The sequence below is a fragment of the Lepisma saccharinum genome, chromosome 2 (assembly GCF_977018435.1).
Source record: "Lepisma saccharinum chromosome 2, izLepSacc3.1, whole genome shotgun sequence".
NCBI lineage: Eukaryota > Metazoa > Arthropoda > Insecta > Zygentoma > Lepismatidae > Lepisma > Lepisma saccharinum.
The window spans coordinates 146,835,938-146,861,581 of NC_139230.1; the positions used below are offsets into that span (position 1 = coordinate 146,835,938).

General features: G+C 35.5%; 1 protein-coding gene across 3 annotated transcripts in view; it reads right to left on the bottom strand.

Annotated features, from left to right (window-relative positions):
- Positions 1-20,637: 20,637 nt before the first annotated feature.
- The window catches only part of Alas (5-aminolevulinate synthase), a 148,680-nt gene continuing 143,673 nt past the window's right edge, over positions 20,638-25,644 (bottom strand). For all 3 annotated transcript variants that reach the window (XM_083117585.1, XM_083117586.1, XM_083117587.1), the window contains one exon: positions 20,638-20,880. In XM_083117585.1, coding sequence (XP_082973711.1) covers positions 20,776-20,880 — 105 coding nt within the window. In that variant the 3' untranslated portion in view covers positions 20,638-20,775. The remainder of the gene's footprint in view (positions 20,881-25,644) is intronic.

Below are 25,644 nucleotides of genomic sequence, written 5' to 3' on the forward strand. Positions count from 1 at the left end.
ATTAACAGGGATGGCATTCTGCGAAGTAGGATGCACCGAAGTACAAAATGGAACGCCCTCATTCCAGTAGGGGAACAAAATTAAATTATCGGAAAATGAAATTGAAACATTATGAGACACCAAAAAATCACTTCCCAAAATTAAATGAAAAGGGAGATCATCAGCAATCCAAACAACCCATTTCCAGGACAAGAAATCAATTTTAAGGGGGACAAGCACTTTTTCTTTTAGTGTCAAAAGGCCATTACGGACATCTCGTAAAATAAGAAAACTAGGTGTAGGCTGGGGTAAACTGGAACTCAAGGTCTGAAAAAATGTCCGTGACATTAAGGAAATGGAGCTCCCGGTATCCAATAAGGTACGAACAGAGCGACCACATACGTCTGAAATAACTACAGGGCAAAAGGGAACCAAAGGGTCCGAAGAAAAACGAGAATGACGGGGTAGCGAATCAGTGCCTTCAGCACCTTTTTCCTGTAAAGGGAAGGTATTATTAAAGGAAATATCAGAACTCACATTAGGATTACGGTCATCAACAATTGTAGGAAAAGAAAATCCCGAATTTGTGGAATTGAATTCAATATTGAGGCAAGTAGTAGGGGCGTGTTCAAACAATTTACTGGGGGGAGAGTAAGCAATAGACCTTTTTTGTTTAATTTTACATTTTGAATAAGCTGATTTATTGGGGGATTTTGGGTTTGATAAACCAGCTCCAAGAATTCCTTCATTTAATTCAATAGCCCAAATATTACGAGCAATGTCTAGAAATGCTTTTAAAGAGGTAGGTTTCTGTTGCCCTAGAAGGCGTGAGCGAGTATCAGTAGACAAATTATTTAATATTTCCTCAAGAAGGCGTTTTTCGCTCCAAGCCAATTCCAAAACTCTAGTAACTTCAATAATCTCAAGAATATAAGAATATAAGCTTTCCGCTTGTTGTTGATTTCTCGAGACATAAGCTGTAATTAAGTCTTGCAAGGCATTGCGTGTGACCAGGCGCTGCCAAAGAGTGCATTTAAAAATTGGCCAAGGATACTTGTTTTGAAGGAAATCCAACCAACAGGATCGCAATATGCCTGAAGTATGAGGTAGACATTCTAAAAGGATGGATTCCGTATCAAAAATATTTAATTTAATTACTTTTTCAACAGTCAAAAGGAAATGAAACAATTGACGAAAATCCATACCATCAATGTACTTTAAATCCTGCAGTAAATACAAAACTGTATTGTAACGTAGTTGGTGTTGCACTTCCGAAAGGTCACCATTAGACAAGGGCTGTTTAACAAAACCTAAAAAGGGACTAAGTTTAGGATTAAGTAAATGCGGTGATTGCTGCAGTGGCGAACTCTGAAAGGCCACCGGTGAAGGGGCAGGAGGGGGCGTCTCAACAATTGGACTTTGAGGTATGGTATCTAAAGATCTACTAAAACGCTTGGTACCAGCCAAGGTAGTGGGCATCTGAAAACTAAAGGTACTGGATTAAAAAATATGAGCCATAATAATAAAAAGGCAACGAAATGAACTGAACTTTAAACAATTTAAAACCCTGAAAAAAATTCTATTAATAATCAAAGATAGTGGGTGTAGGAAAATTCTGCAACTCGGCAAGGCAATACATTAAGTTAGCAACAAATTACAAATAAATTCAATTCCCCAAAAAAAATTTTCACTGCAAACCTGTTTAACAGAACTAAACGCAGTTGGTCAAAGGCGGAAGTCCAACACTGGAGCGAAAGCACCTCGGGAAACGTGGCCGTGCCTCCTACCATATAGTTTGTGACGTCTTGCTCAATTTCGATGTTGTTTGGAACAATCCGTCACAACCCATTATTTATTTTGGAAGTACGTGCTTTTTTTCCCTGGCTATCTCCCTGTAAAAGAAATAAATAACACAACCTCCACAAAAGAAAATACTTACAATATATATATATATATATATATATATATATATATATATATATATATATATATATATATATATATTAAGTTTCTCAACCACGGGTGGCTGCGGTGCTGTAGGGAGAAAACCAAAAGGATCTGACAATCAAAATGGGCACAAGTCAAAACTACTAATCCCAGTTTTACTTTTTTGTGGTATTAAATAGTGCGTCGCTCCAAGATCTTGCATATACCGCCAGCTGGTCCGGAGTTTTATAGCGGGTTCGTCTAGTCCCCACTCCCGACGAACTGACGTGTATATGAGCAACCAAAAATACAACTCACCTTTTTTGTGACCCTTTGCCAAAAAAAAAAAAATATATAATAAATCTGCTACGCAAGAAATTATACTGGAAGGGGTGAAGTTATCTTAAACAGCGCCCAGCACTTTGCGTAATTACATGAATAGTAAGGTTAGATATTTTCTCAAAATACTTTTTATTTTGCTTAACAAGTGCAGAGTATTTGATTTGTTACAACTGTATTAACAATGTGTTCTCATTTAAATAAGTCGTTTCTTACCAGAAAAAGTTACCACTTACCCCCCCCCCCCCTTTCTTGACAGATTTTCACAAAAACATTTTTTACAATGACGATCCACGTCATAGATTCATTTTTACTTTGGATTCCCACTATCTCTTGCATCACTTATGCTACCAAAACTAAGTCCATGATCATTCCCTTCTTTTGACTGCATATATACTTTGGAGGAATTAGACCCCGGCGATAGGAAATTATTTTAAAAAAAAAAATATGAAGTTACGATCTTTTCCCAAAAAATGTTTAAGTAAAAAAAAAGGAAGATGAAAGATTAAAAAAAAAATGTCTATTAAGGTAACGCGATAAAACTAAACCATTCTTGTAATAATACTTAACTCCATATCCGCAAGGTTTCCACGTTCTAGTCAAGGCTCACAGGTGTACTGGAAGATAAGAGCTGAGTCACGCCACTTTGACTCAGCCAGCTATCACGCCGTGGAACACCGTTGCTGGAGTTGCTGTTATCGGAATTGGCCCGGGGAGAACACTGGTTTGCCCAACAAGAAAAAAACTTCTACCCCGAGAAGGTCGCTAGGTGGCAGTCTCGTCGCCCCCAGGTTTCTTGGGAAAACAAACGAAGTTTCTCCGCGAACTGACAATCCCACGCATCGGTCTAATTCCTCTATACAGGGTGGGCCGAAGAATGTGGCGAAACGGGATAAACAAGTCCCGATTCACCACAATGTACACAATCTTTTTCCTGACGATTCAGGAACAAAAAAAAAAGAATTTTACCAATGTTTGGTGAGTGTTCTTATCTCCTCATTTCTACATACTAGCCCTTCTGATCTTCTTTTCTTTTATTCACTATTGATTGATTTGGTTTAGTTTACTTCACATTTCTGCCACTTTTGGCTAATTGTGAAGATGAGGATGAGTGATGATATGATGGAATTGATGCAGATGAGACACTCACAGGGAACACCCATGCCCAGGCTGGGATTTGAAACTGAGACTCGTAGCATCATAGCACCCTGTGCTAACCATGCTGCCATGGAGGCCAGATTTTTATTCACTATGTATGCACACACACTCGCACAGTGGAACCTCAATTTTTGACGTTATTTAGGGGATCAAGGCGAAGAAACTTAAAATGTGGTAAAGTTGTATCTGGGAACATAAAATCATGGTTCCACTATATTGTCTATATAGTGTATATATATTTTTTCAGTATTGCCTCAGCTGGTGCCTGTGCCAAGTTGACACATGTGGATTTGCATTGCTGTCCTTTCTTGGAGGATGAAGCTGTATTCTATTTGGCAGCCTGCTGGTTTCCTGTAACTGATGTTACAGACACTTCAGGTAGTTCACACCCATACATTCCAGTGGGTACTAAGAAGTTTTGCACATCCATAAAAGAAGACCAAATTACTGGGCTGCTCTCTCTAAACTTAGCAGGTTGCCGTAGACTGACCAATCGCAGTATTGAAGCATTAGGCAAGGCAAAGAAAGTGACTTCTGCTATTGAGGAGTTAGATGTCAGTGGATGCTGTCGCTTGGGAGGATTTACACTCAGAGAGTTTGCACATAAATGTCCCGAACTTAACCCAGCGAGATTATGGTACTGTAACAACATTGAAGATGGGCCTCCCACAGCTGTTCCTAATGGTTGTGAAAAGGGTCACTGCAGAAATGAAGACTGTGAATTATTGGCTTGGTAATTTGTTTGTATCATACATTTTTGTGCCTGACAATCATTCTATGATCTTCAAATTTGGAATTGTGATGAGCCCTTTGGGTCTGATCTCGAAATGAAATTCATTGCTTGAATGCAAAAGATAGAGATATTGTCAGGGAAGTTGTTCCTAAGATATAACAAGTTTGCTATTTTGTGTTGTTCGTTGGCTAAATACTTAAATGTTATTTGACACAGAATTATTTCTCTCATATCTGTTATATATTGCAGAGAAAAAGCACCTGTTTCACATTTATGGAGAGAAATGGTAACAGTTGCTGTGATGTCTTTAAGTTTTGAAGTGTGTTTTTAGTGTCTAAATTCATTCAGGTTTTCAGCGATAGTGCATTGTAGAAAATGTAATGCATTTACAATTGTGAATTTTAAGTCAGTAGTATTTTTGAGTCTCTTTTTTTGTGTGGGTTATAGGTTGGAGAAGAACTTGTGATAGCCATTTTGCATTTCTGTTTACAGAAAGTATGAAACTTCATGTGTATTGAACATTAGAAGTACGCGTATAAACTTCTGGTAAGCAAGACTTAACTTGGATCATTTGTTTTGTACTTCGAATACTGTGATAACTTAATTCAGTATTGCAACCAGTTAATTCAAAGATGGTGTGTTATACACAGTTTGCCATCTAATACTTAACTTGTCCCTTTATTATTTTGATTGCACAGTTATCCAAGAATAGTATTATTTCCATCACTAAATTATTGATGCTACAGCCTAGTTTAGGCTGGTTTCCTTTGCTGTGTATAAATTATTTGTATGATTCACTGGTCTTCTAACATTTGCATGAAATAGTTTGGGATTAATTTGAGCAGAATTAACTTTATGTTTCTTATTTCCTAGATAGTTACAAAATACGGAAATATTACGTTAGTATCTACTTACCTCTGGTTTTCCATAATGTCCACATTCTGCCATTCCACTATTCCAGTAAATGGGAAAACTTGTGATTCAACCTATTAAATATAATATAAAATTATAATTGAAAAAGAGCCAGTGCATCTATACAAGTATGCAATTAAATTGTGAATGTACTCTAGAAGTCTTACACATAAAATGTGATATGATAGTACAAAAATCACAAGACTGATTTTGTTTTTTATGTCAATAACTTATGTCTGATTTGACATAAGGTTAATATATTTTTAAAAATAGCTAGTACCTTTGAACATGGTATTTTGATTTTGTCATTGTTGAATGTTAGTTTGATACAATATTTTGTGCAAAGAATATATTAGATTGTCTTTGATAACCAAACTTTTCACTACATCTATTTAATTATTTAGTTTACTTACTCAAGGTACCTTAAAAACTTTATGCATTATTGTTTGGAATGGATATATTGATACATATATATTGCTTAGATATTATTATTATCTCATTAAAATAGAATTAGCAATTTTCCAACTGTTGTCAATTGCTGCCGTTTTCACTGATGTCATCAGTCAGACTGAGCTTTGATTCCATTGTAGCAGTGAAATCTTCACCTGAGTGGTTAACATCTGACAAGGAGCATGGAGACAGGCAGCCCCCTCGTGAAAGGTAAGACTGAAGCTTCCCACAAGAAGCCAATATGAGTCCCAGATATGGAGGTAAAGGTTTTAGAGGCCTTGAAATGTACTCAGGGTGAAACTGGGTTGCTGCATGACCCTCAAACTCCATGATTTCCATTCTATAACCATCTACATCACGTCATGACCAACAAACTTCATGGCAACAGCTTCAAAATCTGGCACATATTTTGGATTGGCAGTGTCTATGATGTTCCTCAATGCAATGAACACCACCATACAGAAGTATGTTTTTCTCTTTCCTAGCCTTGTTGTTCCACCCATGTTACCAGGATTGTGCTCAGGCATATCAGTCACAATGGAATGGTGGGTTTCTGTTTCAATCTCTGTTGAATTAGCATCCTTGTAGTCAAGGACATGTCTAGGAAATTCTATGATAGAAGATTGCAGTCCTAGACATACCCATAAAAATGGTTTTAATGTCTTTCTGCACCACTCACAGGCTGCCAATCTTTCCTTCCAAATCACACATTGTATGCTAGTTATCATTAATTCTTAATCACTACTTATCTTTGATTACCGAGACTGTGCAATCATTAAAATATACTGCATGGTTAAATTTCTCCTTGCAACTTATTAACTTATTGAAAATGTATTTCAAGATTGATGTTTGCCATTAATGAAAATTTTCACAACCGTCCATGTTGCCAACCCTAACATTACAATTGAGTATTAATAGTTGCTGCTCCACATTGCTTTGCTAAATGACAAATATATATACAATTTGTATCATTTTATTATAACTGTTGGTAGAAATATTTGAAGCAGTATTTTAATAAATAAATTTAGTGAAATATCATTATCGTCTCCATGTATAGAAAATCTTAAGAAGAAATGAACGTTAATACAAGAAATGAACATTAATACAAGAAATGAACGTTAATACAAGAAATGAACGTTACTATTTTAATTTAAAAAATGAAACAAGTATGAAAGTGGGTGAAGAAATGTGTTATTTGATATGATTCGTCTGAGTGTCTGCATGCTTTTAGAAATTTATGTAGATAAAGGAAGATGGAAAGAAAGAAAGAGATAGTGAAAGAGGGAGAGAAATAAAGTTAGAAAGAGAATGATACACATAGAAAGAATGAATGAGGGAAGGAAGAAATAGAAGCAGAGCAAGAAGGAAAAGTACAAAGAAAGAGCCCATGTAAATGAATTTTTGTAATAAAATCACCAATGTTTAGTCTAAATACGTGTGTATGCAATAATGAACAGATGCTCTATTGTTAATTCCATTCAACAATTTTCCAGAAAAGTGTTTTTTTTTTTATTGTATGGCATTTTGTGTGCTACTTTAGCTTTAAATAGGAATTGATCATTAAAATTTCAATGCATCAAATCCCATTTTTGGAGCCAAACGGTACATTTTTTCTTCAATCAATGTTTTAATGGCACATTATCTACAATTATTTTACTCTTTACATTAATGTCATAAAACGTATGTATGAAAGGGTAGTTTGTCAGAAATGTAAAAAAAATAGAACCGAGAAAGAACATTGTTATTTGTGGAAGGCAGTACATTGCACTTGTCTCACAAGAACATGTACAAAATTAGATCTTTCTAGCAATTGCTTTCATGTCACTTACTCACCCTTCAAACTGGCATCCAAATTCATGAAAGTTTGTATTTATTATATATTTAAATCTCCATCAGTACTGCTTTCTTGTACACTTTCTTCAATCTTTGCAACCTTGTCATTGTTATCAAATATAGCAATTTTTAATTGTCAGAAAATCTACTCGCCCCAATGTCATATGCATATCTAACCCACATAAAAAGGACAAAATCAGTTCCAAGCTTTCATATTCCTCATAACCTGATGGTCGTAAACATGGCAGCAGAAAAGTCATTGCCAACAACAGTGAGAGTTACCAAATGGGTAGCTTGGAAGACTCACTCCTTTGTGACAAAAGTGCTCCTGCAATTTCCATCACCATCTTCATCCCTAATCATGATAGAAAAAGGGGTCTGAAGCTTCAAATTGATTTTGTTTATTTCTACCATGCTATAATAGCATATAACTTATTACTTTTGGAGTGGGGAGAGGCACTCTGCAACTTTCTAGCAAGCTAATACCTATATTTCACAAACTATCAACACTGCCTAAAAAAAATGTATGATATACCTTGCTATGGTGTACAGTGATGGAAAGAAATACCTCCCTCATAGGGTTGTAATATCAGTAAACCTATGGGGGATATATTTGTGTCCACCAATATACCTTGGGGGTACCTCAAAAATTTTAAATTTGTAAAAAGTGTCTTGTGAAACCATATTTGATATGTATCTTCATTTCAAACAACTTTAGCAGGCTTTGTTTGGTTAAAAAGTTTTTGAGTGAATGATCTAAAATTGCTATATTGTTTCAATGAACTTTGCAACAAGTGAATAATTTAAAAATGAAAAATTAAGGAAAAATCTGTCATCACATTAAAATTACATGTGGAAAAGTTGAATAGTGGTTTTGTGAAAATTTGTGGTTCCACTGGAATTGGGCTACCTGGAGTGTCCCTCAATAGTTTATAATATGGAAAGGGGTCAAATTAAACTTTTTGGATAGGTCTCTTAATTTCACGCAAATTTTGTAGGAAATATTTTTTTTGGTATGGGCTACCATATTTGAATGAGCATCCAAAAACTACTTTGCAGAATTCACATTATTACAATTTTGTAACAGTTTAAGAAAATATTGTGAACACTTCATTCAATTATAAAAGCACAGATGGACAATAATTGAATAGTTGTGTTACAAATTTTTAAAAATCTGAAACCAGCCTTTTGGCATCCTTTAAAATATCATGACATATACCAAAAAAAAAAAAAAAGATCTCTACAAAATTTGCTTCAAATCAAGAAATGCACCCAACATAGATTCACTTTACCCTTTTCATATGTAATTTTTCAAATAGCTCCAATGCTAAATACCTCCACCCCTAGCAGGACACCACATTTTATTAAAAATCTGACCTCATTCCATGCATTTTTATGAGATGACATTAATAATTTGGGCAATTACTTATCCTTTTTGAATCCATTATCCTGTTGCAAAGTTACAGGTTCACCCCACAATTTAGATGAGTAGATGCCTTTTTGTGAGATGTATATTTGTTAATGCAATTAAATCAAAAAAATAATCTGTCCACCATGAAGGTTTTCAGGGGAGAGGGACAAAATGTACTTGTCCCCCAAAGTTAGTACCTATGTGGAGTAGTATTTTCATGGTATTTTATGAGTGTTCCTATTTCTGTTACATTTTTATTAGTTTATTAATCCTTTCAGTTTTCAGTCTTAGCTCATTTATATTGTACATTGTTCACTGTAATTCTATTTCATAGGTGCTATTTGTTATGTCATGTTCAGATCTGTTACTGTCACAGGTAGCTTGTGTGAAGTAGATATATTATGGCTATAGGGAAAGTGAACTAAGAATCATACCATACTTTGATGATTTTTTAAATGTTGCTCTCATTATAAGAAATGTAATTTACTATTATTTTTTCAAACTCTTTTTGTATGTTGTTTAACTGTACATATTCTAGTCGTAATTTTCTTCAGTGCCATTGAAGAAACAAGATGTAGAACTGATTGATTGTTTAAAAAAACACAGTTCTTAAGATTAATTGATTTTTAAAAGCATGTAGCAAAACATTGTAATTTGTAGTCAGAATTATCAGTGTCATTTGATTTTTGATGTATTTGGTTATTTTAATTCAATAAATATAATATAAACATTCTTTCTTGTATTTCGTTTTCCTCAGTGTTGGTAAAAGATTTTTTTTTAAAAATTCAACTGAAAAAAATTAGAAAGTAGTATTGTTTCAGAGTTTTGTATGCAACTGTGATGATTGACACTTCAAGTTTGTCCATAGATCAGCCATGCACTGATTATAAACTTTTATTGAAGTAAGAAATGTTGACGAAGCATAAAAATGTATGTTAAATTAGTGATTAACTTATTTAATCACCAAAATGGTATTTCCTTTCTGGTTTCCCATCCCCATCCCCATCTTGTTGCTAATTTTTGGCTGGGCGGTATATGTATAATTTTATATATCTCGATTCTTCTTCTTACTGGAATCCCACCACTGGATATTTTTTAAATACAACATTGTCATCACTAATTCACAGAGCTATTTAATTTTAAAATGTATATACCAAAATTGTTCAGTGGGGTGCCCAAAAATTTTGTAAGGGGCAAATATGACCTTCTAGGAGGTGGGAATACATGTTCATGTCAAAACTAACTATGTGAGGGGAATTAATGCCAGGAATGATGACTTGTCAAGCTTGGAGTGAAGGATCAAACATGTTTCATTTTTGTTATTATTCCGAGAATGACGACAAGCCAAAACTGATCACCTGTGGCTTACGTGCATGCACACAGAGCCACAAGTTTATTTTTCTTTTTTAATTCAGTCAGTTCATTTTTTCTGTGCTGTGGACAAGTCTTCCAATTTGAATCTAAACTCTGTAAAATTCATCAAATTTTCCAGTTTTGTGAAAACCAAACATTAAGGAGTATAGTAATAAAGGTAGTCATTAATTTAGTACAGTAGTAGATTCATATTTGTTTCATTTTTGCAGCCAAAGTTTAGACCAACAAGAAATGTTCTTCTTTTTCCAGTTCATATTCTCTTCTAACAACATTGCAGTAACTTTTCTTCCAGCGATGTGGCCATATAAACAATGACAGTTACATCTACATGTAGGTAATGTAGATTGTATAATATATGCAGAATTTGCAATAATCTACGTAAACAACAAGACAGCCAATGTATGCTTAACAGAAAGCTTTATTGAAGCAGAACAGAATTTTCTTGTGTTTTTAATTTTTACAGAAGTGGAAAAAGTACTCTGCATTATTCTTTACAGTCAGTATGTTCAAGTTCATTTTATATTCAGATAGGCTAATTAGAACTGGAACTGTAGTTTACATTATTCTGTACATTATTTTTATTTGACAGTTACAAACATTTTGTAAAGTAAAACACACAATAGAGTATTTTTTTTGTCACTATTATGACGTGCATATTATTTTTCCAATTATTTTATGTTTCCAAGAATTTTGCATTAAATAGGATTGCTTTTGGCTAGATGAGAACTGGTATTGTTCATGTTACACTTCTTTCAAAATAGCATTGCAACTGACCTTTTTTTACTTCATATATTGTCTATGATTACTATGTAAACTTAAGCCCACACAATCTATACTTAGGCAGCACATGTAAACAGACTTCTAATCTGAGACATCTCACTGTACTGGTATCTTCATATCCCCAGATCTGTAAACACTGTAGAAATTCTGGCTAGTACTAACTACATTGTCCACAATTCACAAGCAAGGGATGACAATCTCAGCATGAACTTGTGTGGTGAATCCTGGCAAGCCAAGAATGACAGTCCTGACATGAAAGCCTGGTATCAGGATGGGAATGACTGTGTGTGTTCAGACTTAAGAATCATGTGATTTCTGGATAGCAGTCAGCTGCTCGAAAGCAACCGAGGGTCCTTCATCTTGGAGCAAATACAGAATACTGGAAGTATCTTCATTTGCTTTCAAATTCGGCATACTCACTAATTTTGACCTCGTAATCACGAATCTGCAGTTAAAATTTGGTGGTCACGTCTAGAAATTGTGAAATAAGTCGAAAAAAGGGGGTCCGTGAACGTAGTAAACACCATTGATTTATGAAGAAAACAACTATTTTTGCAATGATTAGTGTTTCAAAACTATGATTATGATCACCCTTAATTTTTACTATGCTTGCCTAACCTAACCTTACCGTGAATGGTTTGTGGGGTAAACATATTTTTCAACTTTATGCAAGATGCCATTTTCTCACATGCAAATGAATGCTCCGTGCAATGGGTCTTTTGCACACCACTTGAGCAACATTGTGTAATGACTATGGTAGCAAGACCGTTGTGCGGAAAGGAAGACGTCTTCATATCAGAAACATGGTTTCCATGTTATTGCATAGCGATAATTGACAAGCTTCTTTTGCAATTTCTAGACATGACCGCCTATTTTTAACTGCAGATTTGAGATTACGAGGCCAAAATTAGTGAGTATGCTGAATTTGAAAGTAATCTGAGATACTTCCGGTATTCTGAATTAGGGATGGCCAGATCCGGATCCATTTGGCCATCCCACATGAGCGTTTCTTCAGAAAGTAAGAATGTGTTTATAACATATTGTTACCTGCTAATATATATATATATATATATATATATATATATATATATATATATATATATATATATATATATATATATATATATATATATATATATATGAGGTCAGACAATAAAGTAATGAGAATGATTTTATATTGTGAAAAGGAAACAAAATAATTGAACATTGCTTGTTTATTACTAAAAGTACATCAATCCTGCATCAATACAGCAATTGGCACGGTTGGCTAACGATCGATACAACATCTGCAAGTCTTCATGTGGTATGACTTGAAGATTGGTTGTCACCACCTGTTGACTGGTCCTGTGCTCATCAAAAGTGCGTAATTTCAGCAGCAGTTTCACTTTCGGGAATGGGAAATAATCACAGGGGGATAAATCTGGGGAGTAAAGACGATGATTCAACACATTCACTTGTTTTTGGACTAGGAATGTATAGACAACCACTGCTCTGTAGGACCATGCATTATCGTGGAGCAGGAACCAACTGCCTGGTTCAAGATACTGAGGTCTGATACGGTCAGTTCTCTTCCATAATCAATCCGAGCACTACGATAGTAACAACAAAGTACACTTTCACCCTCTGGAACAATTTCATGATGAATAATGTCATTAAAAAACACAACATTGTCTTCACCATTGGCTTTTCCGAGCTGCATTTTCATGCCTCTTGGTAAATTTAGTGACTTCCATTCAGCGATTTGTTAGTTCATACAAGGACCATAGTAAAATGTTCTGTTTTGTCCTCCACAACAATAGAATTAAAGAAATGTTTATTCCAGCAAGCAGTGGCATACGCAAGGGGGGGGGTTATGGGGTTTAACCCCCCCCCCTTGAACTTGTGAAATATTATGAAAAATGCTGTGGAAAACAAATTAAATGGCCAATTTATCACAGTCAAAGATCTGGGACAATACTATTACTACTTCTACTACTACTACTACTAATAATAATTGAATTATTATTTCCATGCAGCATAGAGAAAAGCACAACATTTAAAAAACACGCATCTTTCAGAGTGATGCCTTGAAAATAAACACGAATTCTTGAAAATAAAATATGAGGCCAACTATGATTTCAGAGAGAAAAAAAATGTTTCGTATCTCGGTGGCAACAATGTTCAATACACTGGCCTACGCAGGATTTTTTTTTTCGGGAGGGGCTGGAATAGTAAATGTGGATAGCACATGGCTTCGTTTTGGAGGGCAGGATGCATAATATAATATTTCGTATTATTGAAGCTTTTCAGTCTATTAAAATTGTATTCAGAGACAAAAATGGTAATCGGGACTCACTTGAAAAGAGGTTTTGCATTTACACATTTTGATTTTTTGAAGTTCTTAACGGATTTTTTTTTTGAAAATTCTGATTTTCGGGGCTGGAACACCATCGGCCACCCCTGTACATACGCCAGTGTTCAACGAACATGTATTTTTTTGTGTGAACAATGAGAATTAACTAAATAAAGTTCTTGGTTTGTTGTAAGAGGCTAATGTATAGACAAAGGCTAGGCGGACAAGAATACAGTTACCAGTTTGCCTTCCCATTGTATTGTTTAGCGCAGCACATTTGAATGTCTCACCTTGTTGACTAGACAATTCAAACGACAATAAGCTTAACTATTATAAAATGTTTTGTTGATAAGAACAGGGAGACAATCCAGATGTGAATTATCGGGGACATTTATGCGGGGAAGAAGCCGGAAAAATTCCAACCAATTTCAGGAATCGAATCCGGATATCCCGCGTGATTGTCAGACACTCTACCAACCAGACCACCGCAGCTCCTTGGATGAGTTCCATACTTCGATTATTGCAATTTATTTTAATATATTTTCTTGTTTTTATGGATTTTCTTCACCCTTAAAATGTCTCACCTTGTTGACCAGACAATTATTTCGTAACAAAGAAACAAAAAAAAATGCTCCCAGGATTTGATAAAAATCGAATGACTAGAAAGTAATTATGTTCTATTGCTTTCATAAATACAGTAGAGCGTCGATTATCCGAAGTAATTGGGGGACATGGGTGTTCGGAAAACTGGTTTGTTCGGATAATCGAACTGTACATGTTTATTTGCCAAAAAGAAGTACTGTACAGTAAATTTATTCATAAAAACAGGCATCTCTTTAAGTATTACAAAGTAACGTACAAAGGCAACTTTAGTAGGAATATATAGTATGTGGTACAGTTTATTAAACAAAAATATGTACATATTACATACGCATGGATGATGGACGGTAGGGTGGGAGAGTAACAGGTGCGAGCGAGTACACAGTTCGGTTAAGCGGTCGTTCGGTTGACCGACGTTCGGATAATCGACGCTCTACTGTACTATATTTATGTAGATCTCTACTACTTAATAGTAGGGTGGTATTAGTATTATTAGTAGTAATTCAGCTAATTAATTAATTATAAGTATTATTAATTAATTGTAATTATTATTATTTAATTAAAGTATAATAAAACAATGGTAATATGAATTTGGAGAAAGTTTTAGAAATAACCCCCTCCTTGATGAAATCCTGCGTACGCTACTGCCAGCAAGCAGTTTTCAGAATGTCCTTCATGAAACTTGATGTTCACTCGCTGCTCCATAGCTATTATGTGACTACACCCTTGCACCTCCTTCACGACATGGCGGCATAATTCCCAGCATGCCTATCGCAAATTCATGAGGTGTTGCCCGGTTGTGGATTATGGACCACACTACATCAGGAACGCGTTACTTCAGAGATAGAATGCACATGTGAGACAATATAAAATAATTCTCATTACTTAATTGTCGGTCCTAGTATTGTGTGTGTGTGTGCGTGCGTGCGTGCAGGCGTGCACAATTTGTAATTAATACACTTACAAGGGAGGTTATCTAAGTGTCCCCCTCCAATTTCCATGAAACTTGGCAGGTGTATAGAGTAGGGATGGCCAAACGGATCCGGATCCGAAAAATCTGAATCCATTCGGATCCAGATCCGAAAGTTATGGATCTGGATCCGAGTCTGAAAGTTTCGGATCTGCATCCGGATCCAAAAGTTCTGGATCCGAGAGTTTGGTATCTCAATCCCATTATAATATTACCACACCTTAAAAGGTATTATGATCTTCGATTACAAATAATTTTTTCATTAGTTAGTCCTACAAGATTTATTTTTCAAGTGTTGTTCCTAAAATACTTTGCTACGCATCGGCTAACACACTCGTGCACAAAAATAACCTTACTTGTTTAACATAAAATGTCAGAGGTGATTTTGTAAATGCCATTGAAATGAATAGCCTATGTATTCATTCGAATATATTGGAAATGGAAACAGAAATAAATGTGAGACATTCCATTCCAGGATGAAACCTTTAACACATTTAACAAGATAGAAATGTTATACAAAAATTATACAATTGTTCTACAGTTACAGTTTTAAAAATTGAAATAAAACATTATAATATATGCAGTGTTATATAATTACAAAGTGTAAGACTAACAAGGGAGGGTACCACAATGATGGGTACAAGCTATGGAACTGATTTGAGGACAAAGTTGCTTCCAGCATTGCGAAAGAAACGGCCGGAAATGGCTGAAGCTGTGTTCTTTCATCAGGACAACGCACCTCCTCATTGGGCGGCCATTGTTCAGCCGCTCTTCATGGAAAACAAATTTGAAGTGAATCACATACTCCATACATACTCCCCTGACCTTGCACCTAGTGATTTTTGGCTTTTCCCAATGCCGAAGGACTTTCTCCGGGGCCGCACATTTCCCTCTCTTGCTGCTATTATTGCATCGGCAATTTTCCAGTGGGGCAAGCAGACGCCTAAGAAGCGTTCGCAGTGGCCATGCAATCATGGTGTCGACGTTGCAAAAAGTGTGTACGTCTAGAGGGAGACTATGTTGAGAAGTGAATGAAGTTTCATCTCTGTTGTGTAACTTGTTTATGAAAGAAAAATAGGAGACCTTAGAACTTGAATGCAGCTCGTACATTCGAATGAATACATATTCGTTTCAATGGCAATTACATAATCACCTCTGACATTTTATGTTAAACAAGTAAGATTATTTTTGTGCATGAGTATGTTAGCCGATGCGTAGCAAAGTATTTTAGGAACAACACTTGAAAAAATCTTGTAGGACTAACTAATGAAAAATTTATTTTTAATCGAAGATCATAATACCTTTTAAGGTGTGGTAATATTATAATGGGATTGAGATACGAAACTCTCGGATCTGGATCTGGATTTTTCGGATCTGGATCCGTTTGGGTACGCCAAAACTTTGTGCAACAATGTCATGCCTGCAGGGAACAACTGTTGTGAATGTAGCAGCTTGTGAAACTTGTGCAGATAATAAAAGTATTACATCTTCATACACCGATTTTAGCTTATAACTTTCGACTAAGTCGTTTCCGGACCAGTGTTCCTTATCTCAAATTGATACATGTGCCCTTCTCCATCATCCCTGAAAGTTTGTATCATCAGCTCGGAAACACCCTGTATACCTTCATCTTAAGTGGCCACAAAATAAGGCTATGTTATACAGGGGATTTCAAAAGTCTCTCAACCTTTAATTTGAGTAATTGAAATGAAAATTTTAGGTGCATCACACCCCTTACCATAACTGAAACCAGCATGTGCCTCTGAGGACGTAAACTCCTTACTTAGGTTAAAAGGTGAAGCTGCAAAAGGGGCACTCAGCACACACAAGGTAAAAACAGGACAACACACAACCCTACAGAGGATTATACTGACTCTAGGTCCAATCGCCAGAGCCTCATTGGTTACTGGGGTGTACTACATGCATGGAAATTAGGTTTACTTTTGGGTGCTTTCTACAAAGGTTACCCCCTTCCACCACACTTCAGATTGAGTGCTTATATCATTGAAAACTGATAGAGCTATTCACAATGAGGTTTCTTAATTATAAAGTCTCATCCAGATATATATTTTTAAATATTTTTGATTGCTAGTTTATTCTTTGCAGAAAATTGTAGAAGTAAAGAACTCAAGTTGAGGGAAATTCTTTTTCCAGAATGGCATTTTTGGGGGGAAAAAAGGAACAAAGGTCAAATTCCAATGGTTTGTGACTGGTGCTATGCTAATCTGTGGTTTAGGAGCCATGTGCAGTGTTTAAAGAATTTGGGAATAGAGATTTTACAGGTGAAGTGGAAAAGTGGCATATAAGTGTACTCTTGGTGAGCAACTAGAGCTAATACCACTTTGAATCAATACTAATACCAATGCTGATACTCTAACCAATTCTCACTCAAGCTGACACGGATGCTTGAAGATTTGAAGAATTACAATTTAGTCAAAATATTGATTAGTATTAATATGCAACTATATGCATCAGTTTTGTTTTAAGATATTTAAAGAGCTATGGTTCTAGCTCTCGTTGGAATGCCAGTTTAGAATCTTCGACACAGATTAAGAGGAAGCCGACTAGATGCATGTCTGGTTTCTGTTTTTCTGAAGAGTGCTGTTGTCACTTTTACCTCCAGTGTTTAGCCATCCATTTATTCACTTCAACATTATACTCACAAGGTCTCCACATTGTATAAACAAATAATACAACCTCACATAAAGAAATCTCTAAGGAAACTGAATTGGCAACATCTCATTTACTCTGCATGCACTTGACAAGAGCTATCAGTTCCTAAAATGGATGCTATTGGTGGGAAAAGTTTGAGGGGAGGATTTACTGGGCTCCACATGAACTTAACATATGGTTGCCAGAGGGAAACTTATATTCTGGAACTTTGTTTGAAGTAAAGTGGCATTTCAATGAGGTCTGGGGCTTAACTCTGAAATATTGGTGCAAAATGAATGAAAATTTTACATTTTGTATAATTTACATAATAATTCGACTCCACGAAAGTGCCGTTTTTACACACCTCACAAAATATGCAAACTCCAGAAAAGTAGTATCAGTTGATATTGGGCAATAAATTCCAACCTGTTCCTTCCAATACTGATAGTAAACACTAGCATTCCAGAATTGTGTCAGCAGATGTAGAGAACACATGCCAAAATATTGACTATACAACGAGGGTCACTATTTATATTTTGAGCCTAACAATGAAAAAACAGGAATTTGGCATTGAAAACTGCTTTATTGTTTTTCGAAGTATTCTCCTTTATGGTCAATACACTTTTGCATTCGTTCGAACCATTTGTCAAAGCAGTTTTTCCAATCTTCTTGAGACACCTCCATAATATGGTTTTTGAATGCATCAACGGCATCTTCCACCAACGAAAATCGTTGTCCATGCAATTTATTCTTGACATTCGGGAACAAGAAGAAGTCATTGGGTGCCAAATCAGGACTGTATGGCAGATGACCCATCAATTCGATTTTTTGACTGTTCATAAAGTCTGTTGTTAGACGAGATGTGTGACAGCTGGCATTGTCTTGATGAAGAATGATCCGATGGCATTTGTTTGTTTTCCATATTTGACCGAAGACCTCTGGCAAACAAATTGTTGTGTACCATTCAGAGTTGACCGTTCTACATTCCTCTAAAGGCACAGTTGCCATATGACCAGTTTTCCTGAAAAAACAGGCAACCATTTGTTTCGATGTGCTTCGAGTGCGAACAACTTTTGTTGGATTGGGTTCATCTTGAAACACCCATACAGTCGACTGCTGTTTACATTCCGGCTCCTATGCATATATCCATGATTCGTCACCTGTTACAATCTTATATATGTCTTTTGAAGCACCACGATTGTATTTATTGAGCATTTGTTTGCACCAATTGATGCGAGTGTCTTTTTGAGTTTTTGTCAATTTGTGTGGGTTCCAACGAGAACATACCTTTCTCACAGCTAAATGATCATGTAATATTTTATATATGCTGGTGGAACTAATGCCTATGGTTGCCTCAATTTCACAGTATGTCACATGACGATCTTGCAGTATTAGGTTTTGCACAGCATCAATGTTTTCTTGAACAACAACTGATTTTGGACGACCTTTGCGAATCTCATCGGTGAGCGAATGGCGGCCATGATTAAATTCGTTATACCAGCGTTTCACAGTGGCAAAGGATGGGGCTTCATCGCCAAATGTGGAAGTAAGTTGATCGATGCACTCTTGTCTTGATAATCCATGTCGAAAATCGTAAAAAAACATCGCACGAAAATGTTCACGAGTTAATTCCATTTTATTGCTGTCGCGCAATCTCCAAGGCAACATAAACAACACAAATCAAGCTATTCACAAAACATTTGAAGTACGTTATGGTCAATAATGCCAGACGATTCCGTGCAAACGTCAAATCGTACCTAACTTCAATCAGTGTTGCCAAGGCTCAAAATATAAGTAGTGGCCCTCGTATACACAAGGACGTATTAAAGGGGGATGGGGGTGTCTTACCATGTACTGAAATTAAATAATGAAAATATAATTGTTTTAGCATTTGTTATATAACCAAACTAATTGGAACGCAAGGAATTGGGATCATATTACTTTGAAGGATATTACCAAAGATGATAATATCCATAAAATATTAATCAGGAACTTTACTTTTCATCAGTTGAATCTAACTCCTTTTTGGTTACTCAATAAATATTCAATTCTTTACCTATTTGACATTAATTTCCTTGCCAGGGCATTTGTTTTTATACAAATCTTAGCGATCATAAATACACATAAGCTAGATAATGAATATGTGCTGTTATATCTCTATTCTTTTACAATTTTTTTCCTATTCATGTAATAATAACACAATATTAATTTAAATATAATTATAATATTATTATTGAGACATTTGGTCAGACTCCCCCCTCCCCTCAAAATATATTTCTAGATATCTGCCGGACTATACAGTGCCTGAAGTGGAAAATATTAGCAAGGGGGTGCTTAGTCGAGCCTAGGGGTTAGCTCAGGGGATGCTCCTATGAGGATGCTTTGCAAGAATTTTGCTAGCCGAGGACATACCATCCCTGCATCCCCCATCACCTCAAGCACTGATACAGGGTGTTTACCAGTCAAGAATGTCAAGAAAAAGTCAAGAAATCAACAGGTAGGTTAAGAAAGTCGAAATTATGCTTGTGGTCAAGAATTTTTGCATTTTTTTTTTTACAGTATAGTGAATTTACATTGTTATATACCTGTACTGGGATTTGTTAAATTGAATATTTGGAAATCTAAAATTGCATTGAGTTGTGGTTATGATTTGTGTACTTTGTATCTTAAGACTTTCATTCTTGCATGTAAGTTGTGTAAAAATATTCAATAATGTAATGTGGCCATTTCCCATACAGAATGAAGTCTGAAGGATCAATTTTTACATTCTCCTTGTTAAAGTACAGATTCAGTTTTCATTTTAACTGATCCTGTAGTACGGGTTTTTCATTAAATAAAAAAAAATCTCTTTTCTTAATTTCCAACTATTCCTAAGTAAAGAAAGAAAAAATAGGCCAAGAAAAAGGAAAGAAAGGTCAAGAAAAAGTCAAGAATTTTTGATTTGTTATTTTGGAAGACACCCTGTGATACTATATCATGGAAAATCATAAGTCAAATTTCCCCCCTCAAATTTAGGCTTCTAGCATGAGCCTCTAGCTCCCTGCACAATTTTAATCTATTTGTTTCTGTCATTAATTAGAGCATAATAATGAAAACAAGATACTATTTTATGTTGACCTTTTAACACCTATTTCTGCTAAAGGGAATGGGAACGGAAGAAGAAATTAAATGGAATGATAGACAAAAAATTGAAATGCAATTTTATTGGAACAAATTCCCGACTGTAACCATCTTGTACTCTACTGAATTCATTTAAGATATATGCTATAACTATAACCAACACCATAGTAACATCAGTTTCTGTGCAGTCAATGGATGTTGCTTTATCAGTAGGCTTCAACTATTTGAGGGCAATTTGGTATGTAACAGCCTGAGTAGGTACGAGCCTCGTAATGATCAAATAATAGTGGCTTCTTGCAAAAAGTGCATTCCTGAAAAAAATAAAAAGGTGTTTCAGAATAATGAATTTAGAACTATTTTGATATATACATATATAAGAAGTTATTTGAATTTGAATTAAAAAATTTGGGTGCATCAGTACTTAGGTTATTTTGCACCCATCACACAGCCCCTTATCATAACAAAAATAAAACATGTTTCTGAGGATTAAAATATTCTTACCTTGGTTAAAAGCTGAGGCTGTAAAAAGGCACTCAGCACATATAAAGACAAAACACAGGACAACACACACAGTCCTACGAAGATTATACTGGCCGTAGGTCCACATGCCAGAGCCTCGTTAGTCTGCAAAATGCAGTCCAGGGTGTACTATGTGGAAGTGAGGTTGACAATTGGGTGTACTACGTGGAAGCATCACCCATTACACCCCACAAGATGTTATTAACTAGGTTTTGGTCTCATTCCATCATTGAGAATCACACTACTTCTAGTGGTTAATTTTTTACTGTAGAATCAAAGCATCAAAGATATGAATTATATTTACAAACCAATGTCTTTAATCAAATCCATGGTGCTTATATTACATTACACTTAACACTAGAATGGTGAAAGGGGTAAAAAATAACCCCTTGCTTGAATTGTTTCTTTAATAACTATCCAGTTTTTCTTACTTTTTCCTTGAAAGTGTTTCATTGATTGAGTTGGTGTTTAAGTCTACTTTATGCACAGTAAGGCTGATCAGGACTGCATCTACAGTTTAAAGTGGGATCCAAAAGACTATGTGCCTTCACTGGGTAACCCAGGACTCATTGATTACAAGGTGATGACACTACCACTGCACCATTGGAAAAGCCTTTGAAATTGTTTGACTTTTCATAATTCTGCTGTTTTTTTAAGATGATATATTGAAGTTCATAAAATATTTATTTTTCATTACATTTCATATTGTACTCCTAGAACAGCAGGAGGGGTGGCCACTGTAAAATTTCATCTATACATGCTACAATATCAATGTCGCATCAAGTAAGGAGTTTATCATGACGAGATGTTAAACACTCTGGAGTGTTCAGCTGTTGACTTTGAAAGTTAGTTTTCCAATTCAGAGAATGCTTTCCAGTCTGAAACAAGTGAGAATGAAAATTCTAATGTGAGTGGAGAAGAGTCATTATCGGGAGATGAAATCAGTGCTGACCTATCTCAGTTCTCATTTCAATCATCTCGACAGGCTGTCAAATGTCCGAACAGTGAAGATGGTCGCAAAAGACAGAATGAAATTCATTGTCTTGGAAGGAGAACCACAGTGGGACCTCCTACACATGCTTGTCAGTCATTAGTCTTTTCTGCCTACTTTTTGATGAATTAATACTTCTTTAAAAAAACAAATAAAGAATAAAGTTCTCAGAAAGCACTAAAGAATGCTGGTTGATGTGTGTTATTCAGGAGTTTTGTGACTTGTATATACAGTGCCAAGGCTGCATGCAGGAGATGCATGTCTTCTATGATACCGTGGATCTGGTGGTAATCAATACATGTGTAATCTACAATCAAATAACAGGCAGATGAACTGAAGAAATGAGGGGAAGAAACAATAGAAGAAGAGGCAAGAAAGGAGGAAAGCAGTGTGAACAAGACACTGCAAGACAAGAACAATCAAAAAAGTGAAAGAAACCATCTGCACAAAGGCAACGTCACTAGTGATTTTTGAAAGAACTGCCACAAAACTGTTCGTAGGAAATGTGTTTGAAAGACTTAGTGATAGTATAATGATTAATCCCATGAAAGTTATATAATATCCATATGGATAAATAAAACCATTTTCTTATAAAATGTTATATATTCAAAAATTGTTTGTAATTTGCTTTTTTTATTTTCAGTTTGAAGTTCACTTTATGCACAGATAGAATAATAGGGACTGAATCTACAGTTTAAAGTAGAATCCAAACCACTATGTATTCTTTGCAACATCTTATTTGACCACCCCAAAAGAATTCTAAGTCCTGAATTCGTAAACTTAGCAACATTGCACTTCAGCGCAAGCTGATAGTAGCCAACTTTGAGTTGGTCCCTCAACTAGACGAAAAACGCTGCAGTGAAAGATTTCCTATTTCTCACAATCCATGAACTTGGAAACTATAAACCACTATTATAATACACAATGAAACAGACAGCAAATTGGATAAAGAACGTTTAAAAATTTTTACGATTCTGCTTGCTTGACTTGAAATCAGAGAGGTTTGAAACACTGAATAGAGTTTTTCTCCACCTGGAGGTAAACGCCATCAAGTTTGAGCAGAAAGAAGCAAATTTATGAGGAGTGTATGTGACATTTTACTTACAATACCCTGCATAATATCGAACAGTTCTCAAGAAATAATATTTTTCATAACTTGTCAAGAAAATGTGCTTGGAACACAGGAAGGTGGATGTTTTCATAAACGTCAACGTGTTTATGAGGGCAAAACGTCATTAAGTTAATATACAGCAGTTGGTTAGATGCTGCTATTCTTATTTTTCATCAAGCATGAAAGGTCATGGGTTCAAATCCCACCCTCTCCTCTTTTTTTTGTCAACTCAACAGAGATCGTTAATATTAGAACATTTCAAGAATTTATCCAATGCACACTTCGAGGGACATCCCCTTTCTGCGCATTTTTTTCCCTTAGAAGCTGCTGATTGCCAGTATTTAAGGTTGAAACTATTCATTTAGCTATTCTTCATAAATTGTGTTATTAACACACACATTATGACTAATTCGCATATCACATACATGTATTCAGAATGCTATATGTAATGTTATTCAAGATAGGTTTGTTTATGCTCTTCACTGAAACCTAAACTATTTATTATTTCTATATATTAATGCACGCACACACACAATTATATTAAGCAGTGATGTAGTGCATTACTGGAACAAAGGGGAGGGATAAATGAGTTCAAATTGCTAAGATTGGTAATTTTATGTCCGTTCCTTCATAATGACTGTTGTTAATCCCCTCACCTCTACCTTCCGATGCATCTAAAAGTAATAGTAAATCGCCAATTAATGTAAGTAAATGGCTATTGCGATGGAGTAGATGCGATAAAAAAAACTACTAACAACTATTTATGTAGTGAGTGACAAACGAAATGCAAAACCTGAGAATGATCGTTAATTTGCCACAGCTTGTATCCAAAATACTTGTCTTTTATCAACAGAAAGTATTAGATCTAACAAACTTTCTACTAAATTCACAATATTCAAAACAACCGCCACATTTGCTCTACGTAACTTGATTCTGCACATTCCACGTGGCACATGATTTCTTCCTACCATTGAAATAGCTTTTGGAAATGCTGCACCTTCTTTATCTTTCCTTTCACCTCATGAAATACAGAGACCAACATTAATTTACCAGCAAGATGGATAAACTTTATGCCCAACATTATACTCCTGAAAAAAATCCTGCCTGGATGGAGAATCGAACCCATGACCACCCTCGCCAGAATCAAGGATTCTACCTCTTCTCCAAATAGCTCACATTAGTTGACAGTTTGAAGAAAAACCAATGCACACGTGATGCTATGGTTATAATTTCCTCATTACAATTTTTAAGTCTAAAGGTATTCAGCAAAAATCTATCAACGCTGAAAGGAAGAATGGTGAACATTTGTATTGTTGTTTTGTCATATTTTGTAAATGGTGTGTAAATGCCATGTTTTGAACAAACAAATTAGTTACAAAGTATTTTCTTGTTTGTTGAAAGTAGGATTTTCAAAGCGAAAAAGATGCAGTTGAACCCCATCCCGGGTACAAAGGAACTTCAGCCTTCCCAAAGACTGTAGAAAGAGAGAGGAGAGGGAAAAGGGATATTCAACTTCTGAAGTATAAAATATGTGTGAAATTAAAACTCTGGAAAATCTTACAAATGCATATTAATGAACTACAAACTATGAAAAACCTATTTTTGTGGTGGAAAACTGGTCTAAGTCATTTTCAAAATATGAACCTAATATTTCTGTATTATAAAGTGGGAAAGTGGCAATATATTATCCCTCAGCAAGGACAATTTATGTAAACCGCCGCCTTCCCTCCAACTTATTCAATGGCTCCAATATTTAATCCTACAAGCTGTCCCCAGATATTCTACAGGCTTGAGCAAACATCCCCCACACTACACTACTACAGAAATGTGTTCGACTTCACCCCTCGAACTGAGTGTTTAACACTGTAACGACAGATGGGTCTTTTAGGCCCAGTTTCAATTTTTATACATCTTTAACTTTTTAATGCTGCAAATGAATGTGTTCTCCTTCAGTGACTTTTTGTAAATTTCGAAGGCCCTTGTAATCATTTATTGTAAACTTTGGTTATTTATTAAGTTTGGTCAGAAAATGCATTACTCGTGTTGCGGACAGACGGGTCCTTTATTCCTGATTTTAATTTTTAAATATATATACATTTTTTTACTGCAGAAATATTCTGCTTTGCCTCTGTGACTTTTCAACGATTGTCACAACATTGAAAAGCGTATAGCCGGACCCTGTGGCTGAGTGGTTAGCACATCGCACTGCGATGCCAGGGGTCCCGAGTTCGAATCCCGCTTGGACATGGTTGTTTGTAAATGCCCATTCATCAAGTTCATCATTTCATCACTCATCCCCATCTTTGCAAATTAGCCAAGAGGCACAAACCGCGAACTAAAATAAAACAAATCAATCAATCAATTGAAAAGCATATACGGTACCAATAGGATCAAAATTTGATTTTTCAGGAAATTCGTGTTCAGTGCTATATCAAAGTAATATCCTAAGTTGCA